This window comes from Mustela erminea, chromosome 6 (genome assembly GCF_009829155.1).
Source record: "Mustela erminea isolate mMusErm1 chromosome 6, mMusErm1.Pri, whole genome shotgun sequence".
NCBI classification, from domain to species: domain Eukaryota; kingdom Metazoa; phylum Chordata; class Mammalia; order Carnivora; family Mustelidae; genus Mustela; species Mustela erminea.
In genome coordinates, this window is record NC_045619.1 from 105,629,717 (window position 1) to 105,656,786 (window position 27,070).

The 27,070-nt window shown below is 53.7% G+C and overlaps 1 protein-coding gene across 1 annotated transcript in view; it reads left to right on the forward strand.

Moving 5' to 3' along the window:
• Positions 1–27,070, forward strand: part of LOC116594154 (IQ motif and SEC7 domain-containing protein 3-like) — a 106,942-nt gene that overhangs the window by 49,214 nt on the left and 30,658 nt on the right. Inside the window, 3 exon segments of the mRNA XM_032349153.1 lie at positions 9,862–10,141; positions 21,153–22,285; positions 24,127–24,288. Of these exon segments, the coding sequence (XP_032205044.1) occupies positions 9,862–10,141; positions 21,153–22,285; positions 24,127–24,288 (1,575 nt within the window).

Genomic DNA, 27,070 nt, shown 5'->3' on the forward strand with positions numbered 1-27,070 from the left:
TATGTGGCAGTATTGAGCCTGTGAGAAGCCAGGAGGTTGTCTTTCCCTGGAAATAGCTCAAGACCAAAGAAACATCCGCTCTTCTGGGGTGAGGCAGGGCAATCTGGGTGGGACAGGAGGAGGATAGAATAAAGGGGCTTTACAGCCATGAGATTACAGAAGAGGCAGGCATGGTCTCTTGCCCAGCCTCTGGCAAGCACTGTGCTCACACAAGGTGTGTGTAGGTCACCATCACAGGGCTCTCTGCCGGACCCAAGAGGAACTGGATGAGGACTTTGCTCTCCAGGGAGTAATCACTCTTGAGCCAGAAACTGGGGAAGCAGGACACGCCCAGATTAGGGAAGGAAACCTACACAGACAAGCAGCAGTAGGTGCCTTAGGCTTTGTGGACACTGTTCTAGTAACTCTCGCCACAGAGTCATGTGGTAGCTCCTCCACCTCACACCTGAGGAAATGGGCTTGGAGACATCAAGGTGCCGGCCAATATCACGCAGCAAGTGAGTGGCTGCATTTTAAACCACGGGCAGTCTGTCTGGTTTCTAATCTCTTACCATGTTTGGCTGCCTCCCAGCCCCTATACCTCTGGTGAGCTTCTCTTGGCATCATCTCTAATTCTGAGCTTCAGAAATTATACCATATAGAAAAGAACAATACTTCTCCATTTCAAGAACTCTGGCACAAGAACATAAAGGAAGGATAGTTCAAGTTCAAGGACGGTTCTTTATTCTGAAGTCACATCCTTCCTACTTTTTCATATTCTTTTGTAATATTACAAGGAAACTGAACGATACTTTCCTTTCTATTTTCTTATTCAAACAAAAATAGCTTGTGGGAAATCCCAAGAAAGGACAAAGCTAAGCACTGCATACACATTCCTACCTCAATTCTCTCAGAGAAGAAAGTGGGGCCCAGGGAGGTGAAGCAACTTGCCCAAGGCCACACAGCAAGCCAAGGCAGAGTCAACATTCAAACCCAGTCCACACTTACACCTGCTGCGCTGCAACCCCAGATAACACACCGGCCAACCCTGCTGTGGCCTCCTGTGCTCCCTCCTCTCAGGGACCCCAAAGGCACATGCACCCCAGGCCTGGCTCCCAGCCGGCTGGTGGGCTGTTGCCTTTCTCGAGGATGCCTCTCCCAGCATCATCTGTGTGGCTCCCGAAGTCACCACGTTCCATTCGGAGATGATGACACATCCAGAGCACAAGGGCCAGGGGGGCAGCGGGGTTCCTTAAAGAACAGGTCCGTTCTCTTTCCTGAAAGTCTTCCTTGCTGAGATAATGGGTATCGCCCAGCTCCCGGATCCCTGGGATTGTGGCCAGATCCCTGCCAGTGTTTCTGTCCCACCAGCATGAAGCTGTGGTCATCACCCCCTGGAGAGGCTTCCTGACCTGCTTGGAGTCTGCAGAATCTTGAATGTTCCTGAGCCTCCCCCTTGAGCTCGCTCTGCAGACACGGTTCCGTGCCAAGCAGCCACCACTGCTTACCTAAAGACAGGGAAGGAATCTGCCCCTGAGGAAAAGCTAGCGAGCAATAAACACAAATTGAGGACAAAGATTCCTTTGAGGAGAGAAGCAAAAATACACGGGGCACGAAGGCTTCTCCTGTGCCATTTCTCGAGCTGGGTACAAGGGAATCATTTTCTTTAGACTTTACATGTAGGTTACTCCTATCTGCATCCATAAAGTGGCTCATAAAAAAAGAAACAATTAAATAAGACCCCGAGTTTTACGAGGCTGCAAATCTCCAGAGTTGTCTGCACCAGCTTTGCAGTGACTTCAGGCCGCGTGTTTAGAGACGGTTCTAGAGGCAGTGAGAGCTTCAGAGCAGGGCCGGGTGCCATGGGGCTGCCAGACATGGGAACCCTGTTCTCTTACTAACACAAGCATGTGAGGAAAAGTGAGGAGATCCCAAGTGCGTTTGGGACCACTGCGAGTTCTCTGTGCTTGGTCTAAGAGAAATGTGCGTTTGTGAAGTTGTGTGCTGTGTCTTGGGGAAGGGACAGGGAGCGGGGAAGATGTCCTTAGAGCTGGATGTTGCTACCAGATCTACATCTATCTGTGAGAAAATAAAATGCTCAAGACTATTAGGATTCCAGTGGCAATAAGATGGCGTTAGTCAGTGAGGCTGGCTTGGGAGCTTGTGAGGAAGGCGTACTGTGGAAACTTCTAGATGAGGCTTCCCTGCAGGACTGCGGGCTCTGACGTGCCCAGCAATTCGGTTGTGGGGTGGGCTGAGCAGGGTAGGTTTCCACAGTAGACGTCTGGGGACGGTCTGCCGGAGCTGCTCCTGTGACCAGCCTGGAGAGAGGGACGATCAAACAGGAGCCTGGATATGGGGCAGGTGCGAGTCCAGGGAAGGACCATGGTTTCTTGGATGGGAAATCCCCACCGGCAAACAGAACCAGCCAACACCTTTTGGGAATAGCTGTGAGATCAAAGCTTGGTGTCTCCGAGGAGCCAACGGGAGAGAGAATAACTTACTCTCTCAGGGCCCTTGGGAGAGGGGAGGGAGAAGCATCTGTCACAGCCAATGAAGTCAGGGCAGCTTCTGCAAGGGAATGAGCCCAGAAAGCCACAGCTGCCTCGCTCCGCGGCTTTCTATTCTGAGACCTGGCCTCCAGCTTGGATAATGGAGGTCAAGGAGCCATGGGCTGGGGCAGGTGCGGGCATGGAGTTGATGACGTCAGAGAAGCAAAGGGAGGCTTCTGCTGTGTCTGTGGGTATTGAGGGTGGGGAAGCCAGAGCCCAGCCATTGAGCAGGGATGGTGCAGTGAGGGTCTGGGGCCCACAGAGAGGGAAGGGGGCGTGGGCAGAGGCGAGACTGGACCTTGACTCCCAGCCTCGCGCTCTTGCCAGCACCCCGAGCAGCGTGCTCTAGATCGCCCTTAGACTCAGCACAGAGTGACTTCGTTTGCAGCACCGGCCCTCTGCTCACCCCAGCTTTCCCCAGGGGCAGCTGGGACACAGAGGACCCTCGGCTTCCCTTGCTCGGCGCCTTTATTCTGACCCTTCCTCACCGCCTTATTGATTCAAACACAGGAGGAAAAAGGAGTGTTTTAGTAGCGGCTGAGAAATCTTCAGACGTGAGGAGTGTTGTTAGCTTTTGTCGGCCAAATGCCTAGTTTCTTTGTTCCAGAAGTGCTTGAAGAAAGCCTGGCAGAGTTTGGGCGAATGTAGTGCAATCAGTCAGGCCTTCTGGGGTTTCTTCCTGCCTGAGGAGTCCTTCAGCCTTCCACACCCTCCGAGCACGTCTAGAAATTACTGTTCCAGCTGTTGCACAGAGGGGAAAATAGCCTCCTCCAGCAGCCCCGCAACCCTCAACACCAACAAACCCCTCGGGAGCTAGGTCTCCAGGGCCCTTCCTGTTCCTTACCACACCTTCTTGCCAAGGGCCCCCACCCAAGCCAGCCTCTGGCAGGGCAGCGTGGGCCGAGGTGCCCTCTCCCAGCCCTCACGCAGCACTCCAGTTCCTCCTGTCTCTCCAGCTCCTGGTGGTGGGCGACATGGCCTTCCCCCGGTCACCAGGGAGGACACTCGCTGACCTGAGTCAGCTCCTTGGCAGGGGCTACGTGAGCACAAACACCGGGGTCCCTTGCCCTCCTTCACACTCTGTCCTCGTGGAAAGGCCATAGCTCCTGTCATGGCCAGCATGCCCATCTACGAGCTCACTTTCTCCTTCTCACTCTCTGGAGTCAACTGTGGTGCCGAAGAGTTAGGCATCTCGCCCGAGTCAGCCAAATAGTGAACTGGAGGACCAGGGCCTCACTCCACGCCCGCTGTCCTGCCTGTGAGGGAGGGTGTCATCCGTGTTAGGATAGTAATAAGCAGGGTCTGAAAGCTCAGAGGTGGGTGGTATAGCCTGGTGGCTGGGGTTGCCTATAGCCCTTGACCTAGTCCTCCGCATAGGGAAGATAAGCCATGAACTTCTCTCCAGAATGGTGTTTTCAGCCTGGGCCCTACGGGGTCTAGAAAGCCTCTGAGTGTGGAGGTAAAATTTGGCATGCATGAACTTTCAGGAAAGACAGTTTTTCAAAGGTGTTCGGAACCAGCAAAGGTTCTACAGGGTGGTTGGCAGGCTGGACCCAGATAATTCTGGCTGTCGAGAGCAAAAGGAAGAATAAAGAAAAGCCAGTTATCTGTCATTGATTGGTTTCTCCGGGAAGCAGAGTCAGATTCGAGAGCCCTAAATGTCTCCTAGAGGATGCGCTTGGGATCACCACCGAGGGAAGGGAAGGCAGGAGCCCAGCATGGGGTGAAGGGAGAAGTCCTAGTGATGGAGGGCCAACAGGGGCCTCAGCCAATCCCAGGGGGGCTCTGGAGTGAGAATGACCTATCAAACTTGCCCCAAGTTGGGTAAACATGGCCAAACCTTCATAGTCCCCGCTTCAGTCAGTCGCTGGATTTGGACAGCCCCAGGAATGACGTGACTTTGGGCCAAGGAGCTCCCTGCAGCTGAGACCATCTCTGATGGGACTGCTGGGGCTGAGGGCGGAGGGCAGTCCCCAGCAACACTACCAGAGCCGGGCAACAAGTCATTTCCTGAAGGAGGGTCAGTACCTCTGCCCTTGGGCAAGTAGGAGAGATTAAACGATACCCATCCACCCACCCATCCAGCCATCTATCTTTTCATTTAACATTTATTAAACACGTATCAGGAGCCAGCCCACTGTGATAAGCGCCGGTGATAAAAAGGTGCAGATGGCGTCGTCTAGTGGAGAGAGACACATCCATGACTAATTAGAACACAAAGTGGTCATTGATGAAATTGAGGCAAATGCCAAGAGTTATTAGAGCACATTGGAGGGTGGAACCGACTCTTTCCAGGGGCAATGCGTGAGTCCTGGAAGAGCTGATGAGGCAGGGAAAGGAGGGGCGGGAGCGCAGGAGCGTGAATAGGACAAGGCATCGCAAGGCAGAAGGAAGTCACGTGAGAGGCACGGTGGTCCGAGAGCGCATGGCAGATTTGGGGAGAGTGTCAGTGTGCCGGGTGTGGGTGGGTCACTTGGTGGAAATGTGGCTGGAAGAGGAGGTTGGGGTGAGATCACCAGTGCTCCGGAGTCCACGCCAGTGGACTTTATCTCAGGAGTACTGGGAAGTCACTGATACTTTTGGAGCCAAGGACTGATATGAAAGTATCTACATTTTAGGAAGTCAAGCAGGGATGATAGGAGGGAGTGGTCTCTGGAACCCCAAGGGAGTCATATATACACCATGCTCCCCAAGCCCCTGTCATCTCTCTGAGCACAAGTCAGATTCCGACATAAGCGACCCTCTCTGATGTGAAGCTCAGTTCCTACACACAGGTCGCTCTGGTCCTGGGCACATGTAGTATTCCTCTGAGCAACTACTTATTCCCCCTACTTCCCAAAGTCTTTCATTTGTCATGCTCACATCCTGTGTTCTCATGGGTGGAATAAGCCCTGGGGATGGCCTGGGTCCCTGTGTGTGTACTGGCCTAATGTCATGTGATCTCAACCCAAGCCTTCACTGGACCCCCTTGTTCTGGTGCCACCCACATTCTTTTTACCTTCTTGAATGGGCATCCCAACCCAGGACAGGTTTTTGAGACTAGTGTCCTTTGTGTCATCAGCGACCCTAAGTTTCTCTAGGCTAGTGGGTTGCCATTCAAGGAATCTGCTTCCACAGCTGAATAGTGAGCCCAAGAGAGCTAAGATCACCGGGATCCCTCTCCCTTCTCCCCTGCCCTTCTCTTTACAGGAAGCTATGCAGGTCACAGAGTGAATCCCATTCATGTAATTCCTGTCCAAGTGCCAGGCTGCCTGAAATCTGACCCACTAGGGACAATAGTTTCTTGATGTAAGGTCAGCCCAGCCAGCTCTGGACACTTAAGGATCACAGCCTGTATCTTGAGCGGAGTCATGTTCTGGGCAGTGGAACAATAGCCTTCTATTCCGTGTGGGACTAGGATTGAAGTAGATGGTCTCTACGTGAAATAGACGGTCCTTCCAAGCTATGACAGCCAGGATGAATATTCCAACCTCTTTCTTTAGACCATGTTTACAGATGGGGTACAAACAGGGAAACTGTGGCTAGGAACATTCTTCTGATGCTCAGCCACCCTAGAGGTTTTAAGTACTCAGGCTTCTACTGCTCCCTGACAAAGTAACTAAAAGACAAATTTACACAAGGAGCACTGGACAAGGAGCACTGGTCTGCCTAGGGCATGCCCCATGTTGTGGCTGGTACCTCCGAGGGGTCTGCCTGTAGGTGGCAAATATGTATGGATTCCTCAGAGGTCACAGATCCCATGATTTGGTGACCCCCCTCCCCCCACAAGACTGAGGCTCTTTTGTTGCTCTGGTGGGTGGAGACCAAGTGTAGGAGGAAGCCTCAGGAAGCCAGTTTGCCTTCATCTCTCTCCCTAAAGTTTGTGAAAGCTGACCTGGAGTTCTCAGGAAGACCATGAGATCTGATGGAAAAACCCTACTGTTTCGGTTTTGTGAAGACTGAGGTAGGCTAAATGTTGAGAACCACTTCCGCAGGAATTCTCTATGCTGTTCTTCTGGGGACTCCTTTGGGACTCCACACTGTAGGTCTCCAGCTCAGAACAGTCACCGCAGATGTTACCACTTATCAAGGACTACTGTGTGCCAGACACCGCACTAAGTTCTTTGTAAGTTATATTTATTCCTCACAGAAGCCTTGCAAGGAATTATTTAGATGCCCATTTTGGGGAAATAGAGCCACCAAGAGGTTAGGTAACTTGCCCAAGGTCACATAATAAGTAGCAGAACCAGGAGAACCAGGATTCTAACCCACGTCTTCCTGACACCAAGCCCATGCTCTTTACCCTCCACTACATGACCTTAAACTTTGCCATATTGATGACAGCAGCTCTGGGTATCCAATAGCCACCTTGTACCACACAAGTCTGTGAAGAAGTCTAAGGAGGGTAGGCAAGGACAAGATCCCCTTTCTAATACCTTTCATCATATACTTGGGACGGCCACAGTCTCTCAGTCCCTTTGCATGGAAGTGGACAAAGGCAGAGTTGGTTCTACCAGCCAGAGAGCCTGGAACCTTGGGGCTGGTGGGCCTTGGTAGACTGGCCTTGGCACTGGAATCCAAGCTCCCAGAATTCTAAGCTTAGGGATAAGTAAGCTCCCATCAAATGACAAGTAAGGAAACCGACCCAGAAGGAAGAACAAATTACCCAAGGCCACAGAACTAGTTAGAAGCATTGTGTATGCGTCAGTGTGTGTGTGAGTGTGTGAGAGTATGTGTGTGTGTGTGTGCACGCACACTCACACGTGTGTATACAAATGCATGTATGTGTGTGTGCTGGAGATGACAGTGTAAGGGGTCTCCTAATTCCCAGGTCCTATGAATGAGTTCAGGAGAAGGCCGTGGAGTCCGTCTCTACCCAGAGGGGTGGACCATAAAAAAGGCTATTTTTAAAACATTTGTTTTGGTTTAACACAAGTAGTTTATTTCGGACAGGTGACTCCAGGAAGCGCCAATGTAGGAGTAGGGGATGAAGAGAAGGAAGCCAATCCATGTTCATCACTGCTTTGACTGCTGGGCACTTCCAGGAGATGGTGTGGAATGTGCCTTGGGTTATTCCTCAAGGGAAGAGGAACCCCGGGGGGTTTATCCACCTGCCTCCATTACCCTCTGCTGAGTACTGCTACTTGGGAGCCTCAGCTCCCCAGAACCTCTTCTCAAGCACACTCCAGCAATAAAAGAAAGCGAAGGGCTACTTTTAAAGGCGTTTGTAGCCCCTAGTAGCTACCAGTTCTCTAAAGAGTCTGGAAAACTTTTCGGGTGAGGAGGCTTGGGCATGAGGACCAAGGACAGTCTGTAGGAGAGATGGATGAGACTGAACGGTGCCCCCTGGAGGCCGGTTGTGATAGGAAAGGCAAGAGCTATTTCTGTGTGCCCTGCAGAAAGAATAGGGAAGTCCTATGACAGGAGTTGAAGTCCGTTCTTAAAAAGAATTTCTTGGTGATACCGGTGAAAAAGACTTATCAGACTTCTGGAGCCCATTCAGCTATGCACCTTGATTAGTGGCCATACAAGAAATGATGGAGCCAAGAAACTTGCACAAGGATGATTTCCTTAGAGGATTTGAGGCTCCTTGTGGCTAGGGCCAGCCATAGAGCTCTCCTTTATGGAGGCGATGAGGCCGGGGAGTGCTGGGAGGAGAGATGGAGATGGAGCGACAGGATTTCTCACCCACCCGTGGTTATTCTAGTACCAGAGACTCTGAAGTTGGGTGGAAGCAACAGGAAGAGGTCTCTTCTTTGGCATGATTTGGGGCACCTTCCGTAGAGGCAAAGCCTCAGAAGAAGCAAGCCCTAATGTCGCCCGGCTCTCCGACCAGGGCCACCCCACCTCTTGAGCACCCGCTCCTTATCTGTAAAAAAGGGAGATTGGAGGGCTGGACTAGAGGGCCTCAGGGTCCCTTCCAGTCCTGATCTTCTGTCTCCGTCTGCTGTAGGGGCCATCTCTATGGCCCTTGCCCTCCCTGCAGGTCAGTCATCATCAGGTGTGAACTGAGCACCTACCACTTGCCCAGCACTGAGTGGGGAGCAGGGATAAACTGGACTACAGGCCCTGGCCTCTAGGGCAGGATGGATGCGGGAAAAAAGAATTAATACTGAGCAATGACTCTGTGCCAGGCAGTGTGCTAAACAGCTTACACATACTGACTCCTTTCCCCCTCACCATAAACTCATAGAGTAGGCAAGCGTAGCTCCACTAGACAGAGGAGAAAACCAGAGAGGGGCCCAGAGGAAAAGCAACTGAACTGAGGCTGGGTGGTGGTAGAGCTTGAATTTGAGCCCATGCTGTAGCCATAATGCTTCTCCTCCTGTGGACCAGGAAGGGACTCGCTAAGCACAGCTCCTAGTGTGCTTACAGAGGAAGTAGTTACAGCTAGAGCCACCTGGAAAGGCTTCATGGACAGGGGGCTTCGCACTTGGCCTTGAGGGAGGGGCAGGACCTGCAGACTAGTCAGGGAGGGGGACGACCTGAGGGTGCTAGTTCTCCAGGATGGGCTGGGTGTGGGGGCTCTAGCCTGCTGTGAGCAGGGAGGTGGACAGCAGCTACGGCCCAGCCTGCTGCTATTTCCATGGGAAGGAAGGGGGGGCCAGGAGTCAAATACAGTTGCTGCCCCAGACCCTGCGGGGCAAGCACCCTCCTCTCCATAGCCCCAGCCCCAAAGAGCTGACATCCGTCCACCCAGCCGGAGGGGCTTCATGCCCAGATCATGCCTGTAAGGATCATTCCTTCCCCCACAGCTGCTGGGATGGTGTAAAGACGGAGCGGGTTCAGTGTAAACCAGCTTCTTTCCAGCTGCTTAAGCCACTGGTCCGGGAGCTAGATGACTGATAATGATGATCCTTAACACTGATATATAGGAGGGACCATGAGTCAGGCACTGTTCTGAGAACTTTAACTAACTCAGACCTTCCAACATCCCTATGAGGTAGGTACTATCATTGTGCCCATTTTATAGATGGGGAAACAGGTACGATGAGGTCGAATAGCCTATTGAGGTTCGCACAGCTGATAAGTCAGAGTCCAGATCCCAGCCCAGGTGGTCTGCTCTTCCCTACTGTGCCATACTGCTTCTAAGCACCACTGCTTCTTCCCTCTTCCTGGGCTACCCTTCTCAAATGTAGGTTCTCTCTCCTTGCCCGCAGCTCTCCCCTGCCAAGGCAGCCCCTCCCTAGAGGCGATGGCAGGAGGCATCCCCACGAGTCCCCACCGCCAGAAAGGCCCATCAGTGCCCCAAAGGCCAGGCCGGAGCGCCCAGTCTCTCTCCTCACCCCCGCACCCACATGCACCCTGTCCCGCTCTCCCCCAACCGAGCACCGTTGCCTTTTGTTCACAGCGATGGCTCCTGCACCCAGGCCGGTGGGGGCATGGAGGACTCCGTGGTGGCAGCGGCGGCGGTGGCAGCCGGCAGACCCAGTGCCCATGCCCCGAAGGCTCAAGCCCAGGAGCTGCAGCAGGAGGAGGAGCGGCCGGGGGCGGGGGGTGCCTCCCCGAGGGCTGGCTCCCACCGCGTGGCCTCCCCCGGCCGGCAGCAGCCTGCCCTGGCGACGGCGCTCTGCTCCCACGCCCCTAACGCCTCCGATTACGAGCTCTCCCTTGACCTAAAGAATAAACAGGTACCCAGGGCCTCCGAGGGGGGCGGGAAGGGTGGTGAGGGGGCCCTGCCTTCGGGGGCTATCCAGGGTACCAGGGATCTCCCCACTTGGGCCCACCTCTGTTGTAGGCACACTTCTTTTGCCATGACTTCTCCCAGATGGAGCTGTCTTTAGCCCTTCCCTGAAGCCCAGTTTGTCAGGAACCAGCCTCTCCATGGCAGGGGTCACACCTTTGCAATGCCAGTCCCCTCGGTACTGTGTTCAGGGCCCTGTTCCTCTCGCCGTGAGCCAGAAGCTTAAACTGCCCCACCCCCAGACCTTGAGGCAGGTGGCCCACTGTTCTCTGGGGAAGAAGAGAGAGCCTCGCTTACATGTCCATGCAAAGGACAAGCTCCGTGTGTAGGCACACACAGGTTAAAATGAGGTGCCAAGAGAATGGTCTCCTCCAAGGAGATTGAGGATTCCCTGGATTAACCAAAGCTCCCCTACTGGAGAACAAATCCCGTGTGTGTGTGTGTGTGTGTGTGTGTGTGTGTGTGTGTGTACTTAGGTGTATATGCTTAGAGAAAAACATCATGACTAGGTATTGGGTTTTTTTTTTAAGATTTTATTTATTTATTTGGCAGAGAGAGAGATCACAGGCAGGCAGAGAGAGAAGGGGAAGCAGGCTCCCCACTGAGCAGAGAGCCTGATGCAGGGCTCGATCCCAGGACCCTGAGATCATGACCTGAACCGAAGGCAGAGGCTTAACCCACTGAGCCACCCAGGCACCTTGTGACTAGATATTGTTAAGAAAGAGCATTGAACTTGGAGCCGGAGACATGGGATCCAATCCTTGGTCTTGCTCTAGTTAACTCTGTGACTTTGGGAATGCCAGTTATGCACTCTGGGCACTGGTTTCTTCATCAGCAAAATTGGGCATTAGACCTTGAATCATCTCCAAGGTCCCTTCTAGCTCTACAGTGTGTAGGTTCTAAAGAAGCGTTCTTTAACTCAATGGGCAAAGTCAGTCTTAGGAAGGATAGCTAGTAGGAAGATCACTAAGACTGAGTCAGGCCATACCAACCTCACTTCTTTCCTTCTGCATCAAGGTCAGCTGTAGGTGGAACATCTGGCTGTCAGCAAAGTATTTAAAATATCCCCCATGATCGATATGTGGGCAAGAGAGGAAGCAGAGTAGATGACAATTTAGTCAAGTGGGTTCTTTTCAAACAGAATTCTTAAAAAAAAAAAAAGTTGGTTTTTCCATCAAGGCCAATTCCTAGGGGAGGTGAGTGGTGTGCTGTCCTTGGTCCTGTTCTGTTCGACGGGTTTTGACAAGGCATTAATTTCTGATGACACAAAGCTGAAAGGGGACAGCAAATACCTCGGTGAAAGAATCCAAGATTTTGTAAAAATCTTATCCAGACATAAAGATTTAAATGAAAAAGTCCAAATGAAATAGGGAAAAACATCTAAAGTTCTCTTAGCTTTGAAAAGCCCACAGCATTCGTACAAGATGGGCAGGCTTGGTCCTGGGAGAGAGACCTTAGGGCTTCCGTTGACTGTAAGTTCAAAAGGAGTCAATAACCAGGAAATCAGGTGCCAAAGTGAGTCCAGCAGCCTGCACAGAAGGGTAGATAAAGCCCCCTGGATAAGGAAGCAGCTGGCTAGAGCCCCACACTGGTTCCTGGTCAGGGCCTATCTGGAGCCCATCCTTGATTCTTGGGGCTGAGTTTAAGAAGGAAGTAAGAATGCCAAGGATTCCAAGGTTCTCCCAAGAAGGAAAAGAGGATTGACTGGATTCATATGGAGAAATTGTAGACACGAAAACAAGTTTTAAATATGGAAGAGCTGGCATGTGAAAAAGGGATTAGATATATTTTCTATCATTCCAGACAAAAATAGTGATACTAACGTAAGAAAGCTACAGGAAAGGAAGCTTCTAGCTCAATTAACAATTAGAGCTGTTAAAAATATAGAAGGCCTTGCTTGTGAGGTAGTGAGTTTGTATTACTGGGAATGCCCAGGCAGGGGTTGGCAGACAGTCCATCTGGAACACTACAGTATGATGTGGGTGGTCAGTTGGCCCAGAGAAGATGTCTTCTCGGTTCCACATGACTGTGCTCCGTGAGGACAGAGACCATGTCCCATCCATCTTCGTACCGTTCCCCCAGCACCTAGCAGAGGGTCTTGGACATAGGAAGAGCTCATTGAGTGAATAATATTTGGATAACTATGGTGTGAAAAGCAACAAGAGAGTGAGGTAACAAGAAGAAAATGGTCCCTACTGGCCCCCAAAGAGAGTGTAGTTCATTTTAAGGAGTATCGGGCCAATAAAACTGAGGGAAACCTGTGCTTCAACTTGGGCGGGAGAATTAGTTTATTTCTGAGGGACGATGGCAGATGGAGAGTTGCTCTGATCGGTATCATGGACCTTTTTATAGTGGACATCACTCTGATAGACGGTTCTGCATGTCGGACCAACAGGAGTGGGGTGGGAAAGGTGCGGGAGGGTTGGCAGAGGGTGCGACAGGAGCCTTTGTGTTGAGTGAACCCAGCCTCGGGAACAGCCCATTCCCCTGGATTGAGTATCTGGGTCAAGCATAGACAGGAGGGAGGTAGGAAGAGGGCAAAAGTGAGGGGCTAGAGAAAAGTGATTAAAAATGCGGCACACATTCATAAGAGACTGAACCCAACTTCTGTCTCTTCTGCAAATGAACTGGGTGACCTCCGGCAAGCTGCTTAACTTCTCTGGGCCTCCATTGCCTCCGGTCTCTTTGGGGCTTTGTACATGCTGTTCCCTCTGCCTCTACCACTAACATTCATGCTCCCCTCCTCACTTGGCACTTGGCCTCAATTACTCTTTATTTTACTTTGAGACAGAATTGTGGTTCTCTTTCCTCCTCCTGGCAGCTTTCCCTGCCCTCCCAAGCCTGTGTTGGATGTCCCTTCTCTGTGACCCTCCCGCACCCAGCCGTTCCCAGTCATAGCCCTTCAGTCCTATATCCTCATTCCCTGTTGATTTGACCACTCCTTGAAGGCAGGACGCATGACTTATTATTCATCATTATATCCCCAGTGCCTGACACAGTGCCTGGCATGAAGAAGGTGCTCAGGGATGAAAAGGGGAAAATACTAAGTGAGCTGAAGAGGGAGAGGGACATGAGACCTGGGGCCAGGACCTGGCTCTGCTTTGGGTTTCTTCGAGATCTAGGATATGGTATTCTGATTCTGTCAGTCCCACCAGTTGCACAAATACTGTAGCACCTGGACTGGAAGGATCTTGGACAGTCATTATCTCCCTAGCCCACCAACTGCTGGTCTTGCTCCATCAGTCAGTCCAGAATCCTAGGCAGTTTCTGTGGCTTCTCGCTCCTCCACATCTGCTCCAACCCAACCTCCACTGCTGCTACATCTTAACTATTTCTCCAATTCCCACCCTCTCCTGCCACCCCCACCACTCCCACCCCAGGGCAGGCCACCATCATCTCCTGCCTGAGGCCCTGGGCGGGGGAGGCCACACGTTCCCCTACTTGGAGCTGTGCTTCCTCCAAACTGATCTCCATGCTGCCACTGAGCCCTCTTGGAGAGCACATCTGATCACGGTATCTGTCTGAAAGCCTTGCATGGCTCCTCTCCGTGTGCAGGACAAAGACTTCTCCAAGGTCTCCTACCACCAGACACAACTCCGTCTCCTGCCCCGCTCCCAAGTGGGTTTCCAGCCATTCCCACTTGCCTTGCTCCAGACCTCTGTGCTGTCGTTTGCCTCCGGGCCTTGACAGATTTTATTTCCTTTGCTAGGAATACTCCCCACTTGTCCCTCCAGCACACGTCACTGGGGAGATCTCTGCTCATACTCCGCATCTCAGCTCAGTATCCCTGAGCCTGGCTGTGTGCTTTCACGGAGTGCCCCTCTGATGACTCTGTGCCACCTGAGAGCTGTCCCACCCATAAAGGCAGGGACTATGTCATTCTCAGGGCTGTCACGGAGTCGAGCAGACTGTGCACAGAACACCTTTGTAGTCTCTGTGGGGACTGAGCACTGCTCAGAGCTGTGTGTTAGATGATATACAGCTCTTGCCCACCTTTGCTTCCCAGCACCCTGCACAGTCCCTGGTGCCTAAGACATGCTTCACACTGGAGGAACACAGGAGTGAAAGAACAAACGAATGAATGAAAGAACGAATGAATGAAAGAACGAAAGAATGAATGAGTCCGCCCCCCGGACATCCCTGCCTCCCAGCCCCCAAGGCCTCTCCCCATACTCACACAGTGGGGAGGTCCTCCAGTCTGGCTTCTCCCGTCCTCCGTTCCCTCCGCCCTCAGCTCTGTCGCTTTATCTCACAGTGGTCCTTGAGGTTACAACCTCCGGGGACAAAGAACATGCAGGTCCTATTGGGGGGTCCTTTAGGAAAGTGGTGTGGGGAGGATGCATAGGACAGCTGAGTGAGTTCCACATTCATCCTTGCTCTCGAGGGAGTTCGGATCCTGTTGTGTGCCTCTGCTGAGGAGGACCCTGTTGGAGCCCATGTGGGATGTCCAAATGGCATGGTCTCTGTGCCATCCAAGCCAGGGGTCCATGTGGCGGTGGTCCGTAGCAGCCAGACCTTGACCCCAAGGACAGCAGTCCTTTCTACAAGTGATCTCCCCTACCCGAGCCTTGGGGTCCAGCCTCATCCGTGAGGTGATCACCCTCTCAAGGGGAGAGGTGGTTGATTATGTTTCCAACTTTCTGGTCTCAGTTTCCTCATTGAAGAAACAAGAGGTTATTCTGGAATATCTGAGACTTGTTCTTCCTCTGAAGGTGAGAGTCCCACCATGGCCCTGGACAGCATCAGGGACCAGCCTACAGATGACGGTGAAGGCAATGCCAGTCAAGGGTAGTCCTTCTGTCCACCTGCATCCAATTCAGGGAGCGCTATCGCACAGCTGCTATGTGCAAGGCCTGGGCCACCGCGCTACAAAAGACGCAGTTCCAGGCCTCAGGGAGCTCGCTCCAGGGGTGGGCGCTGACATGTAGCGGGTACTAAGTAGCACTAACAGCCCTAATCTGGGCCAGACGAGGTTCTAAGCATTTCTTATGCATTATCTCCCCAGATCTGCAGGCTATCTCGGTGAGCTAGGGACTACTGCTACCCCCATTTGAGGAATGAGGGGACTGAGGCTTAGCCATAACAAGTAACTCACCCAAGGACACGTCCCTAAGTGTGTGTCCACGGTCCAGCCAAGACTGGGACTCACAGTCTTTGATTTTATCCCAAGTCTTTCACAAGAGCAGCAAAGGGGTAGGTTCCAAGGAAGCGGTGGATGGCGTGCTGTGGGAGCACTGGTGACAGCGAGGAGCCCAATCTGGGGTTCAAAGCAGGCTCCCCACAGCAGCAGCTCTCCCTGAGGCAGTCTCTGTGACTGAGGAGGAGCAGAGTCATTAGTAGCCCCCAACCCTAGCTGGCTGGGGCCCAGAGAGGTTCCCAAGAACATCCTTACTCCTAGGCAGGCCTCAGTGCCCTGTTGTGTCGAGCACTTTCTGTGTTTTGGACAGCGGACAGGGAGGTGGGAGCACAGGGAAGACGCAGGGGTCCCATCCCGACAGGTGCCAGGCGCAGGCCAGCTTCCCCTGGGGGCCGCCATTAGCATCTCCGAGCTCCTCCCCGCTCCCACCCCTACTGTCTGCTCCTAAGCCTCCTGGAAACCTTCCCTTGCCAAGTTCTGCAGGCTCATTCCACGTAATGCTTAAACATTCTCAGCTGGGAAATCTTGGATCCGAGGAAATCCTCGCTCACATGTGAAAGCCACCCCCCACCTCGGGCTGGCTCCCTCCTTCCCCAGCACTGCCGCCCCCCCAGCTAGCTGCTCTTCCTCCCCCTGCCTGACTTGGTGGCCCTCTCTCTGCGGCCTTCCTCGGGCCCGGCTGCGGCAGCAACCTGAAAAGAGGGAGCATGTTCTAATTAACACTGAGAGGCTCATTAGACAGACAGAGCCCCCCAAGCCCCCCTCTACCACTTCTCCCGGCAGAAGCTGAGAGATTGCTCTCTTGGGAGGAGGCGAGGCTACAATTACCCATGATTCATGGGGTTTAGAGAGAAGTGAGCTGAGCTGCTCTTAGGCCGGTGGGCCCAGAGAACTTCCCTCCCTGGGCCCACCCCCCACTTCCCCCCACCCCCGTGTCCATCTCTTTTAGCTCTCTAATCTGGCACCGGTTAAGAAAAGAAAAGTGTTAGGGCGCTTGGGAGGACCTGGCTGGGTAGACAGAGCTGATCTGGGACCCTGCCAAGTTCCCGAGCCCTGGTTGGGGGCGAGATAGTGGAGGGAAAGGGGAGAGTGCAGCATTTGACTCCAAGCCCAGATCCGGAAGAGAGCCTAGATTTTTATTTTCCCTGGGATATAGGAGAGAGTTCAGTTTAGTTCCTGTCTGCAAACATTTATTAAGCCCCAGCCATGGCTCCGGCTCGATGCTGGGCCCCAGGAATGTAGAGACATAATACCATCCTGTCTGTAAGGTACAGTCTGTGGGGCTACAGAGGGCGGGCCATAAAGGACGGGAAAGAAACAGTGGGGGACAGTGCAGGCGGGGTTTGCAGCAGGCACAAGGCTGGAATAAATGGGAGATGGTTGTGTTAAATGCGCTGGAACAAATGGAGAAGATCCAAAAATTGAATTCAAACACCACAGTGAGCAGTTGCTCCTTGCCAGGCTCTGTGCTGGGTGCTGGGCATGGATCAGAGGGCTCGAATAACTTCTGCTCTGTTCGAGTTGGGGTCGGTGGGGTGGAGAGAAGGATGGGTTAGATAAATATCCCAAAGGTGAGTGGAGAGAACTGAGCGTCAGAGAGAAGTAAGAAACAGTGTTCTCCATGGGCCCCTGAAACGGGGAGCTCCCCGTCGGGTTGGGAGACTGAGAAGGCTTCACAGAGGAAGCACACTGGAGGCAGGTCTCGAAGAAAGGGAAGAATGTTGCAGACTGAGTGACAAGGCTGAGCCAATGCTCAGGGCAGGAAAGCCTAGCGTGGGCTGGGGGAAGCGCAGGAGTCCAGCCAGTGTGTACGCAGTCTTGGCGTAGGAGTAGAAGATGGGAGGGAGGCTGAGGCCAGATTGCTCAGGGTCGGAAGGCCAGCAGGAAACACTTCTACTTATTTTGGGTGATGCTCTCAAGCAACGCAAAGCCTGTGTTCACATCGGCTCTTCAAGACCCTTGATCAGGGACATGTAGGGTGGATGGTAGGTGTGAACAAGAAGCAGGAAGGCAGTGGGGAGGTTGCCAGAGGGTTCAAGTGGGGAGCCAAAGACAGCCTCACATGGCAACAGTCGGGTCAGGTTGATGCAAAAGGTATTGGGGTGGGGGTGCGTGGAATAAAGGCTTTGAGGCTGACAAATGCAGAGGCCGGGGTGAAGGAGAACCCATGGTCAAATGCAAGTTTCCCAGCCTGGAAAATGTAACAGCCAAGGCTCTGTATGCAAAAAAAGAAGTCATCAAGAGCTGGTTTAGGGAGGTGGGGGAAGACAGGGGCTTTGTATAGGTGCACAGGGGGATCCGTGGGTTGTTGGAAATGCAAGTCTAGGATCAAGCCTAGGAATGGAAATTTGAGAGTCATTCCCATCATCATCATTGTCATCAAATAGTTACCACTTACTCTATACCTGTTATGTGCCAAGCGCTATACGAACAGTTCAAATCTCATAACAAGGTACAGGGTAAGCAGGATTAGTTTCATTTAACAGATAAGAAAGTGGAGAATCAGAGATGTTAGGAAACTTGCTCAAGTTCAACCAGTAGGGAAGAAGCAAATCTGGGCCTGAGTATCTCTCCTAAGGCTTGTTCATCAGTCCGTTAAAGTAGATTGAAGTTATGATAGGAAACAAGGTTCTCACATAAGAGGCGAGAAGACATTAGCCTGTAGATGTTGCCACAAAGGCTCTGCCTGAGACAGCTTCCCTCTTAATTAGTGCCTAATTATCAGTTACCAGAGGCTGCTCTGACGACATCCAACATGGCAGTCACAGAATGTCCGGAAGGGCTCAGATGTGTCTGCAGAGTGGAAGATGGCCCACATGGGACTCATAACCGATATGCGTAGGGGTTTCGCGGTCAGAATATAGGATGAAAGGGCTATGGAAGCAGGCAGACCAAGGTAGACTGGGTCGTGAGAGCTGAGGACAGAGTCTCAAGGTGATAAACACACCAAGAACTGTGGAAAAGGGGGAGAAGGAGAGTGGAGGACGGACCATCAGCTGTCATGATTAAAGGTCTCTGGTGACCCTCCTGAGAGTCACTTTAGAAGACTGGTGGGAGCAGGAGGCAGACCCTGGGGAGTCGGCGCATACAGGGTTGGGTTGGCTGTTTGGCACTTGTTCACGGAAGGAGGCAGAGGGTATAGACTAGTCTTCCAAGAGGTCTGGTGACAAACAGAGAAAAAGAGCCTGGGCCAGTGCCCCAGAGCAGTGAAGTCAAGAGGAGTTATGTTTTAGCCTGGGGAGATCTGGGAGGGTCTGTAGGCAGGGGGAAAGGAGCCAGTGACGCAGTAGAGTTCGGAAATGCAAGTGAAATACATCAGTTCCAGGAGAAGAAAGTTATGGGTTAGGTTAGGGGGCTTTTTGAGAGTCACAAAGATAACTTTGCAGTTAATTCTTTAATGTATTCAATAAATATCCACTGAAGTCCTACTGTGTGCTGGGTGCTCTCTAAGCACTGGGGATAAAGGAGTGAACATGGCAGAGTATGTGCATTCGTGGGGCTTACAGTCTAGTGGAGAACTTGATGGGAATAGATTCAAGATATTCAAAATCTGGTTTTCTTCTCTGCTTGGGTGACACTAGGACACTGGCTGGTAGAAGTCTCCTAGGCTTAGCTCAGCCTTCTGTCTCCAGGTAGGATGATACTGTGCTAGGGAAATGGACATCTTTCCCATTCTGGAAGCATTTCAGGCAATGGGGTTTCATACCTTCCCTCTGTTGCCAATAGCATCTCATAACCTGAAGAGAATGCTCTTGGGCCTAGCGTTTCCCTCAAAGCGTGAGTAGGCCAGGTTAGAAAGAAGTAAGAATTTCTGCCTGGTGTCTGTTTCTCCTGGTCCTCCAGACAGAAATTGACAGAAGGAGGCAATTAAGTGGTCACCTCCCCTCAGTTTGCACCTTGGAGGGCTCTCTTGCCTTGTTAAGGCCGATTGGCCATTCCAGGCCTCAGGGAACCTGCCAGAGTTCTGCGGGGACACTGAGCCGAGCCACAGTGATCTCTCCCCTCTGATGTGATTTCTGTGAAAGCAACAACGAAATGCCTCTGAGATATCAGGAGTTTCTCTTTCTCTGGAGATCCTGGGTACATGATGAAACCCTGTAGGCAACTGTCCGAACGTTCCAGGAGGCAGAACTCAGACAGCCTGAGATTCCCGCCCCCCCTAGTACGCACATCCGTATAATTCCCTTCCATGGGAAGTGCCGTGGGACTAGAGGGCATAATAAGGTATCCCTCCTGTGATTAGGTTACCACTCAGTTGACCTTAAGTGAATCAAAGGAAAATCACCCCAGGCGGCTTGACCTAATCAGGTGAACCCTTTAAAAGAAGGTGAAGTATCAGAGTCACTCTCCTGTTGGCCTCAAAGGGCCAAACTACCATGTGGCAGAGAACATTGGGTAGCTGTGACTAAGAGCCTCAGCCTTGGAATGTCAAGCAGCTGAACTCAGGATACCTACTGGCCACTCAAATCTTAGTGAGATTCAGCTTCCCCCCTATTTTCAGAGAGGACAGCCAGACTGAGGAAGATAGAAAGCATAAGGCCACTAGGTCTGGGGATGGGGAAGGCCCTGAATGGTGAGACAGAAGAACCGAAGATAGGATTGATGTCATGCCATTTTACCCGGGATCGTCCCTGGGGGTTGCGGTTGTGCCTGTCAGTTTTCCTGGGCTAGAAGGATGCCTCTGTCGGTCCGGGGGTAGGGGGGCACCCATGGGGAGGGAACCCAGCGGATCGCTGAGGTCGTGAGAGGCAGTCACTCCACCTGCAGTGGCTGGTGAGCCAATGTGGCTAAAGGTTATTGGCCACAGGGGGAAAGTCTCTCTGGTTCTTTTCTAAGAGGTTTCGATAAGGGAGAAAGAGTGAGAGCATTGCCACATGACGGGGAGAAATGGCCACAGCAGGAGGACAGAGCTGGAAGGAGGCGAGTAAGGGCCTAGAAGAAACACCGGTCCCTGCCACAAGTTTTCCTGGGTTCACACTGCCCACATGAGGTAGCATAGGCCCACCAGCCCCACCCAGCCCTGCCCTGATTGTACAGCTCCTGTTGTTGGGAACAGAGGTCGCCCAGATTATGGGGTACTCATAGTATGGGGCGCCCAAATTATGGTAGCCTGGAGGGACTCCCACTCTTAAAATATCCGTCCACCCACTCCTCTGTCCTCCATCTATTAGATTCACATTTATTGAGCATCTACTATGTGCCAGCCCTTGGGCTGGGTATCAGGAACACGTTGATCAATCCCCAGTCATCCCCTTATGATGATCCCAGGGTTGGGAATTTCCGCAATGCAGTGATGAGGAAGAAAGGTGAACGGGAGGAGCAGCATTATTTTTTAAGCATTCCTGTTTAATTTTTAATTTGTTATTGTTTTAAATGTGCACACAAGTAGAAAGAATAGTGTAGTCAACTTTCAGATAACCACCCCCCAGTTCCAACAATTTTTGTTAATATTGTTTCCTCTAACGGTTCCAGTTTTTTTGATGGAGTATTTTAATACAAACTCAAGATCCCGTGTATTTCACCCATAAGGACTTCCATACAGATCTCTGATATGAACGCTTTAAAACAAACAGCTATCTGATCCCCAAATGCAACGCCCTGACCTCTGCCCGCTCCACCCCCCGCCCCCCGGAAATCGCCAACCGCTGGGAAGCCAGTCCTATATCCTACACATCTAGGAGTCTTGACAAGGATCTGGTATCCCAGGCCGTGACATGCTGGAGTTTCAGACTTTGGCCCTTTAGCCACCCCCCCCCGCACCCCCTCCCTTCCCCCGCCCCAGGCCTCACCGCGCTCTTCCTCCTACCTGTTCTTGCCACAGATTGAAATGCTAGAACACAAGTACGGGGGCCACCTCGTGTCCCGGCGCGCCGCTTGCACCATCCAAACCGCCTTCCGCCAGTACCAGCTCAGCAAGAACTTCGAGAAGATCCGCAACTCGCTCCTGGAGAGCCGCCTGCCGCGACGGATCTCCCTGCGCAAAGTCCGCGCGCCCACTGCTGAGAGCCTGGCGGCCGAGAAGGCGCTCATGGAGGGCTACGGCCTCATGGGGCTGCCACTGGTGCGCTCGCCCTCCCTGCCGCCCACCTTCGCGGGCACGCTCACCGAGCTGGAGGACTCCTTCACCGAGCAGGTGCAGTCCCTGGCCAAGTCCATCGACGACGCGCTCAGCACCTGGAGCCTCAAGACCATGTGCTCCCTGCAGGAGAGCGGCGCCTACCAGCTCCACCAGGCCCTGCACGCGGGCGCGGGGCCGCCGGGCCTAGAGGCCGAGATGCGGGAGCTCGACAGTGCCCGCCCCGCGCCCGCGCCAGGGGAAGAGACCGCTGAGGCCGCCGGCCTGCCCCAGGGCCACGGCAGTACCCTCATGATGGCTTTCCGGGACGTCACCGTGCAGATCGCCAACCAGAACATCTCTGTCTCCTCCGCCACGGCTCTGTCGGTTGCCAATTGTCTGGGCACGCAGACCGCCCAGGCCCCGGCGGAGCCTGCGGCGGGCAAAGCCGAGCAGGAAGAGGCGCCGGGGCAGGAGGCCTCGGTGGCCACAACCGCGGCTCAGGGGGACGTGCCCGCTGAAAACACGGGCGCAGAGGCCGGAGCCAGCGGGGCCCCGAGCACCCACCCTCCTGGGGCTGTCGTGGAGGCGCTGGTGGAGGGGGCCACGGTGGCAGCGGAGGCAGAGGTGGCGGAGGAGGGTTCTGGGGAGGTGGGGAAAGGGACTGAGGCCGAGGCTGGCGACAACTCGGAGCCGCTGAGCAGCAGCAGCACGTCCACCAAGTCGGCCAAGTCGGGCTCGGAAGCGTCAGCCTCAGCCTCCAAGGAGGCCCTGCAGGCCATGATTCTGAGCCTGCCGCGCTACCACTGCGAGAACCCCGCCAGCTGCAAGTCGCCCACGCTCTCCACGGACACCCTGCGCAAACGGCTCTACCGCATCGGCCTCAACCTTTTCAACATGTGAGTGAGCACCGACTCGAGAGCTCTGGGGAGACCCGGGAAGCTCTTGGTCGGCGGGGAAGGGACAGGGGCTACAATGACAGGTGAGCAGGGTATGGGTTGATTTCCCGCATCATCCCAGCGCCCTGCCTGGTGACATTTGTGCCGCACCAGCTCCTGGAGGTGCTGGGTAGGGATGCACGTTTTCTTTTTAATGGTTCACAAATTTATGTTCAGGATTAGGGACAAAACAACACATCAAGGCCATGCTTTCAACACTATTCCTGCTTACTAGGGCTTGAAAAGCGAGGGAATTGAAAAGAAAATGCGGTATTAAGTAATAGTCCAGGTCGTATGAGGATTGAGCCGAAATCCTTCAGGCAGACTGGAAGCCAGGGAAACAGCATCGTCTCAGGGGGATGACGTCAAGGAGGGAGCAAGGAGGAAAACGAGGAAAGGCAAGGGAGGGTCTGGGTGGGTGAGAAAGAAGAGAAGGAGCACAAGGAATCCAGGTAAAAGGCAGGAGAGGGGCGGGGATAAAAGGGGGCGACAAGGACGCAGAGGTGGCACAGAAGAGAACAGGAGAAGGAAAGCAGGAAAATGAACAAGGGTTTTGGTTCAGAGTCCCCAGCCAGAGCCCCAGCCAGAACTGTCCTTGCAACTAGAATGTAGAGAGCAGGGGGCCAGCAGTATACACGCACCCCTCCCGTGGAAATCCCATCTCCACCCTCCGTTCACCCCTTCCTTCAGAGCCCCGAGCCAGGAAATTGAACATCTCTCCCAGCAACGTGTCCGTTCACTTATTCACTCAACTGTCACTTATTGAATGCCGGGCACACGTTGACCATGGAGATGAGTAGGACACATGCCCTGGTCTCCAGAAACTTCTATTCCAGGGAGGAACAGCTACTGGTCCCGGCTCACCTCACATAAAACATCTGTAAACTTCCTAACAATATCTAGAGATGGCCTTATTATGCCATTTTACAGAAAAGAAGCAGGCTCACACAAGTAAGGCAAGTTGTGCCCTCACACTCACGCAGACCCTGGGATCCCTCAAGACAGTGGTTCTCAAACTCTCTGTAATAAAGGACCAGTCTGGGTTTTCACCCGCTAAGTGGTGGCTGATACTTTTGTGAACTGCGATAAAAATGAGTTGCTAGAAAAACAATCACATGCTTGGTTATCCCGAAAATGTCAGAGTGCTATAAAAGGTTCTAAACGCTTGCCCTCTGTTTCTGTACTTAGCTTCTCCTGAACCAGTCAGATACAGTTCAGGGAATAGTATGGATTTTCAGGCCATACTGTGAGCACATATGCCTAAAAACACAGCACCCACATCCACACGTAGAGACCAGAGCCTGAGAAAGTGAATGATGGAGAGCAGGATTCTTGTGTCCCTGTGGCCAGTGCGGTAGGAGAGCTCCCCTCTGCTCCCCAGAGCCCTGCTTCTGGGGCGAGTACTGCATACAGACGACAGAACACGGACTGGGTGGAAGGGCCTTCGTGGGAAGCCTCCGGGCCTTTCAGGGAAGACAAAAAGAAACCTCTCCACTTGCTCTGGAATTCTCTTCGTCTGCCAGACCTCTCTAACTCCTTCTCTCCCCATGCAATCTTCATTCCTGTGTGTGTATTAGGGGTGGGGGGTGGGGGTGTTCAGGAAGACAAGGTTCCTAGGTGAAGCCCCTGGGACAAGGAGCCCGTCTGCAGCAGAAGGAATCCTGGCTTTTCGATGGAATTCTTCCCAGAAACTTCCAGGCACTTCTGTAGCTTCCCTGGGCTGGAAGAAAGGGAGGAAGGAAGTCGTGGATAGCCTTGGCTCACTCTCTACTTCTTCTTCCCACCTCCACTCCCACCCCCAGAAACCCAGACAAAGGCATCCAGTTCCTGATCTCCCGAGGCTTCATCCCCGACACCCCCATCGGAGTGGCCCACTTCCTGCTCCAGCGTAAGGGCCTCAGCCGGCAAATGATCGGGGAGTTCCTAGGCAACAGCAAGAAGCAGTTCAACCGCGATGTGCTGGAGTGAGTGCCCCTCTCCCCACGCATGGCCCAGGGTCCCACAGGACACAGGGGAGGGAACAGGACCCCTGGAGTCTGGGCCCGTCGCTGTATCTTGACCAGCCTCTGTTTCCCCCTCCTGGGGTCCTGCATTTACTGAGCGGGCTCCGGGCTGGGTCCCACTGAAGGCACCAGGGGTATAGAAATGGTCGAAGGAGACGAAAAGGCCTCCCTCCCTGCTACCCTGTGGGGCCAGAGAGGAGGACTGGGTCTACACGGGGACTATCTCTGCCTGGTGAACCGACCCTCAGCCCACCCCTTGCTGCCGTCTGCCCAGCCCCTGAGCCCCACTGGCTGGCTTGCTCCCCATGTGGGTTCAGTTTCATATTGGTGGAGGCAAACACAAGTCAGGAGAAGGGAGCTAGATGGGTTTTAGAGCAAGAAAATACAGTGATTCCACAAACATACGTTTACCACCAAGATCAACAGATGTGGGCAGGATGTGGGCTTGGCTTCGCTAGTGCTCTTGGCCCTGTTCACGTGGAGGCATGGGCAGGTGAGAGCCCCCGGGTCTGGGGTGGCATCCTTGGGGCCTCGAAGCTACCTTGCCCCTGGCAGAGAGAGAGGGTGAGGCCCCATAAAGTCTGCTCCAGACCCCCTTCTTGAAGGTCACCATGCTGTCGGAAGCCTCTCCCTGGGAAGTCAGCAGACGTATTTCTCGGGGGTTCTGAAACAATCTCTCCCTTTCGTCTTGCTCTTGGAGCAGCAAGGGACTGTTGTAGGAGGGACAGGGGTCTCCTGCCCGAGGGTTTGGGAGCAGCCTGACTGGCAAGATTGTCACTGTGCCTGGAGCGGGAGCTCGGACACCTGGCTTCTGTTTATGCAGTAGTCTTGGTGCTGTGTCTTTGGACAAGTCCCTGCCCTGGGGGCCTGCAGTTCCCTGCCCGTGGACTGGAGGGGGCTGGATTATGAGGGGTCGTCCCATTGTCCTTTAGAATCCCTGTCACGTTCCTGAATCCACTCGGTCTAACTGAGTACAGTCCGAAGAGCAGGGGCTTGGACACATCTGAGGGACCTTGAAATCCCAGGATGCCCCTTAGTTGACGGAACTCAGTCCCCCCCTATTTGGACAATCAGACCCTCCCCCACTAGTGCTTAAGATGCTCTGAGGGTCTTGCAGAGGAAAATGAACGGATAAGTTTGCTTCCTTCCTCCTCCTTTCTTCTCCCTCTCCCTCGCCACCCCCGCCCCCTTCTCCTCAGCATCAGCCCTGCTGGGTAGGGTGCCCTGAAGGGATGCCCTGAGGAAATGATACAAAGAGGAGAAAGATCAAGTTTTCTCTGTCTCCTTTCGCACAGGCTTTCCCTCCATCTAGCTCATCTCTCTGGCCTTTTCATTTGCTTTTGTCCCCGTTCCACTCGCCCCCCCACCGCCCTGTTTCCGTGGGAGGGTGAGTGGGGGTGTGCTCTCCTCAGTGCTTCATTCTCCTGGCTCCCTGCGCCCCTGGGGGACCCTGCTTTGTCTCTCTGCTCAGGGGCTTCCTGCTTCACTCCCAGCCCTGATTGACTGTGTCTCCTCTGCCCTCCCCAGTCGCTCTATGGCCTGGCCCTGAAATTCTGACCTGCTAGGTCCACGGTGACCTGGCACACTGGGAACACGCAGTTTTCCGGCAGCCCCGGTGGTGCGGGCACCCGGCAGCACAATGCTAACTAATTGCCATCCTCCCTGGGAGACCGAGTGTGTGGGCTGGAGACAGGCAGCCCCCGTGGGGAGGGGCGCCGCTGGGAGCCTGGGACCAGGCTGGCAGCTGAGGTGGGGAGCAGGCTAGGGATGAGGGGGCAGTGTGGTGGCAAGACAGAGCTGCTCCTGACAGGGCCTGCTCTGAACCCTGGCTCTGCTCCTCTCGTGCTGGGAGGCCTCCTCTGGGCCTCGGTTTCCTTACCGGAAAAGCGAGCAAGAGGGTCGGGCTGTGTGATCTCCAAAATCCCTTCAACTCCTGTGACTCTGAGATCTTACGTATTCCTCGGTGTCATTTTCTCACACTGGGATGGTTGCAGAATCGTTCGCCCTAAAGGCCAAGGCCTTGCTTTGTCAGGCCACCGGGACAAAGCCTGGGGGCTCCAGAGCCGGGAGTTCACAGTTCCTGCCACAAACACGCAGTGCCTGCTCCGGGCTGGGAATGAGGCTGTGCTGGGCATCCCTGCGAGTACTGGATGGGGGCAGGGAGGAGCAGGCGTGGCCGTGGCCTCAGGGGAACTCACAGACCCTGGTGTCAGTGGGAGAGATGAGCAGAGGAGGGTGGAAAGGGAGACAGGGAACCTCCCGCAGGCCTAGGGGTGTCAGGAGAGTGGAGTGCAGAGCTGAGCCCCCTCCGCCCCTGTGGGTGCCTCGGACCCTTGTGCTTTATTCGCCGGCACACCCAGCCTCCGCACGGCAACAGCACCGAAGGGAACCTCTTCACCCAAGTCCGAGTTGCCACCTGCCTGGCTTGTCTCCTGTAGGGTGTCCGAGGGAGATGGGAGGCAGGAAGGGGGCAGGCACTCACAGGGGAGCCAGATGCTGGGGTTCCGGAGGGGGGTTCCCTGCCACTCAAGCCAGCTCTCCCGCCACCTCTGGGCATCTGCTGCCTCTTCCTTACGCCCACCAGAGAACACACACAATAACAAAGTCACCGGTGCCATTTTGCCCAGGCCGAAAAGGCTTCATTGGGATTCTGCACAGCATCCCTGCCCCCGCCTGGTGACATTCAGCATGTCTCGTCCGTTCTGTACAAAGCTGCTTGCTGAATAAAAGGACATAAATCACC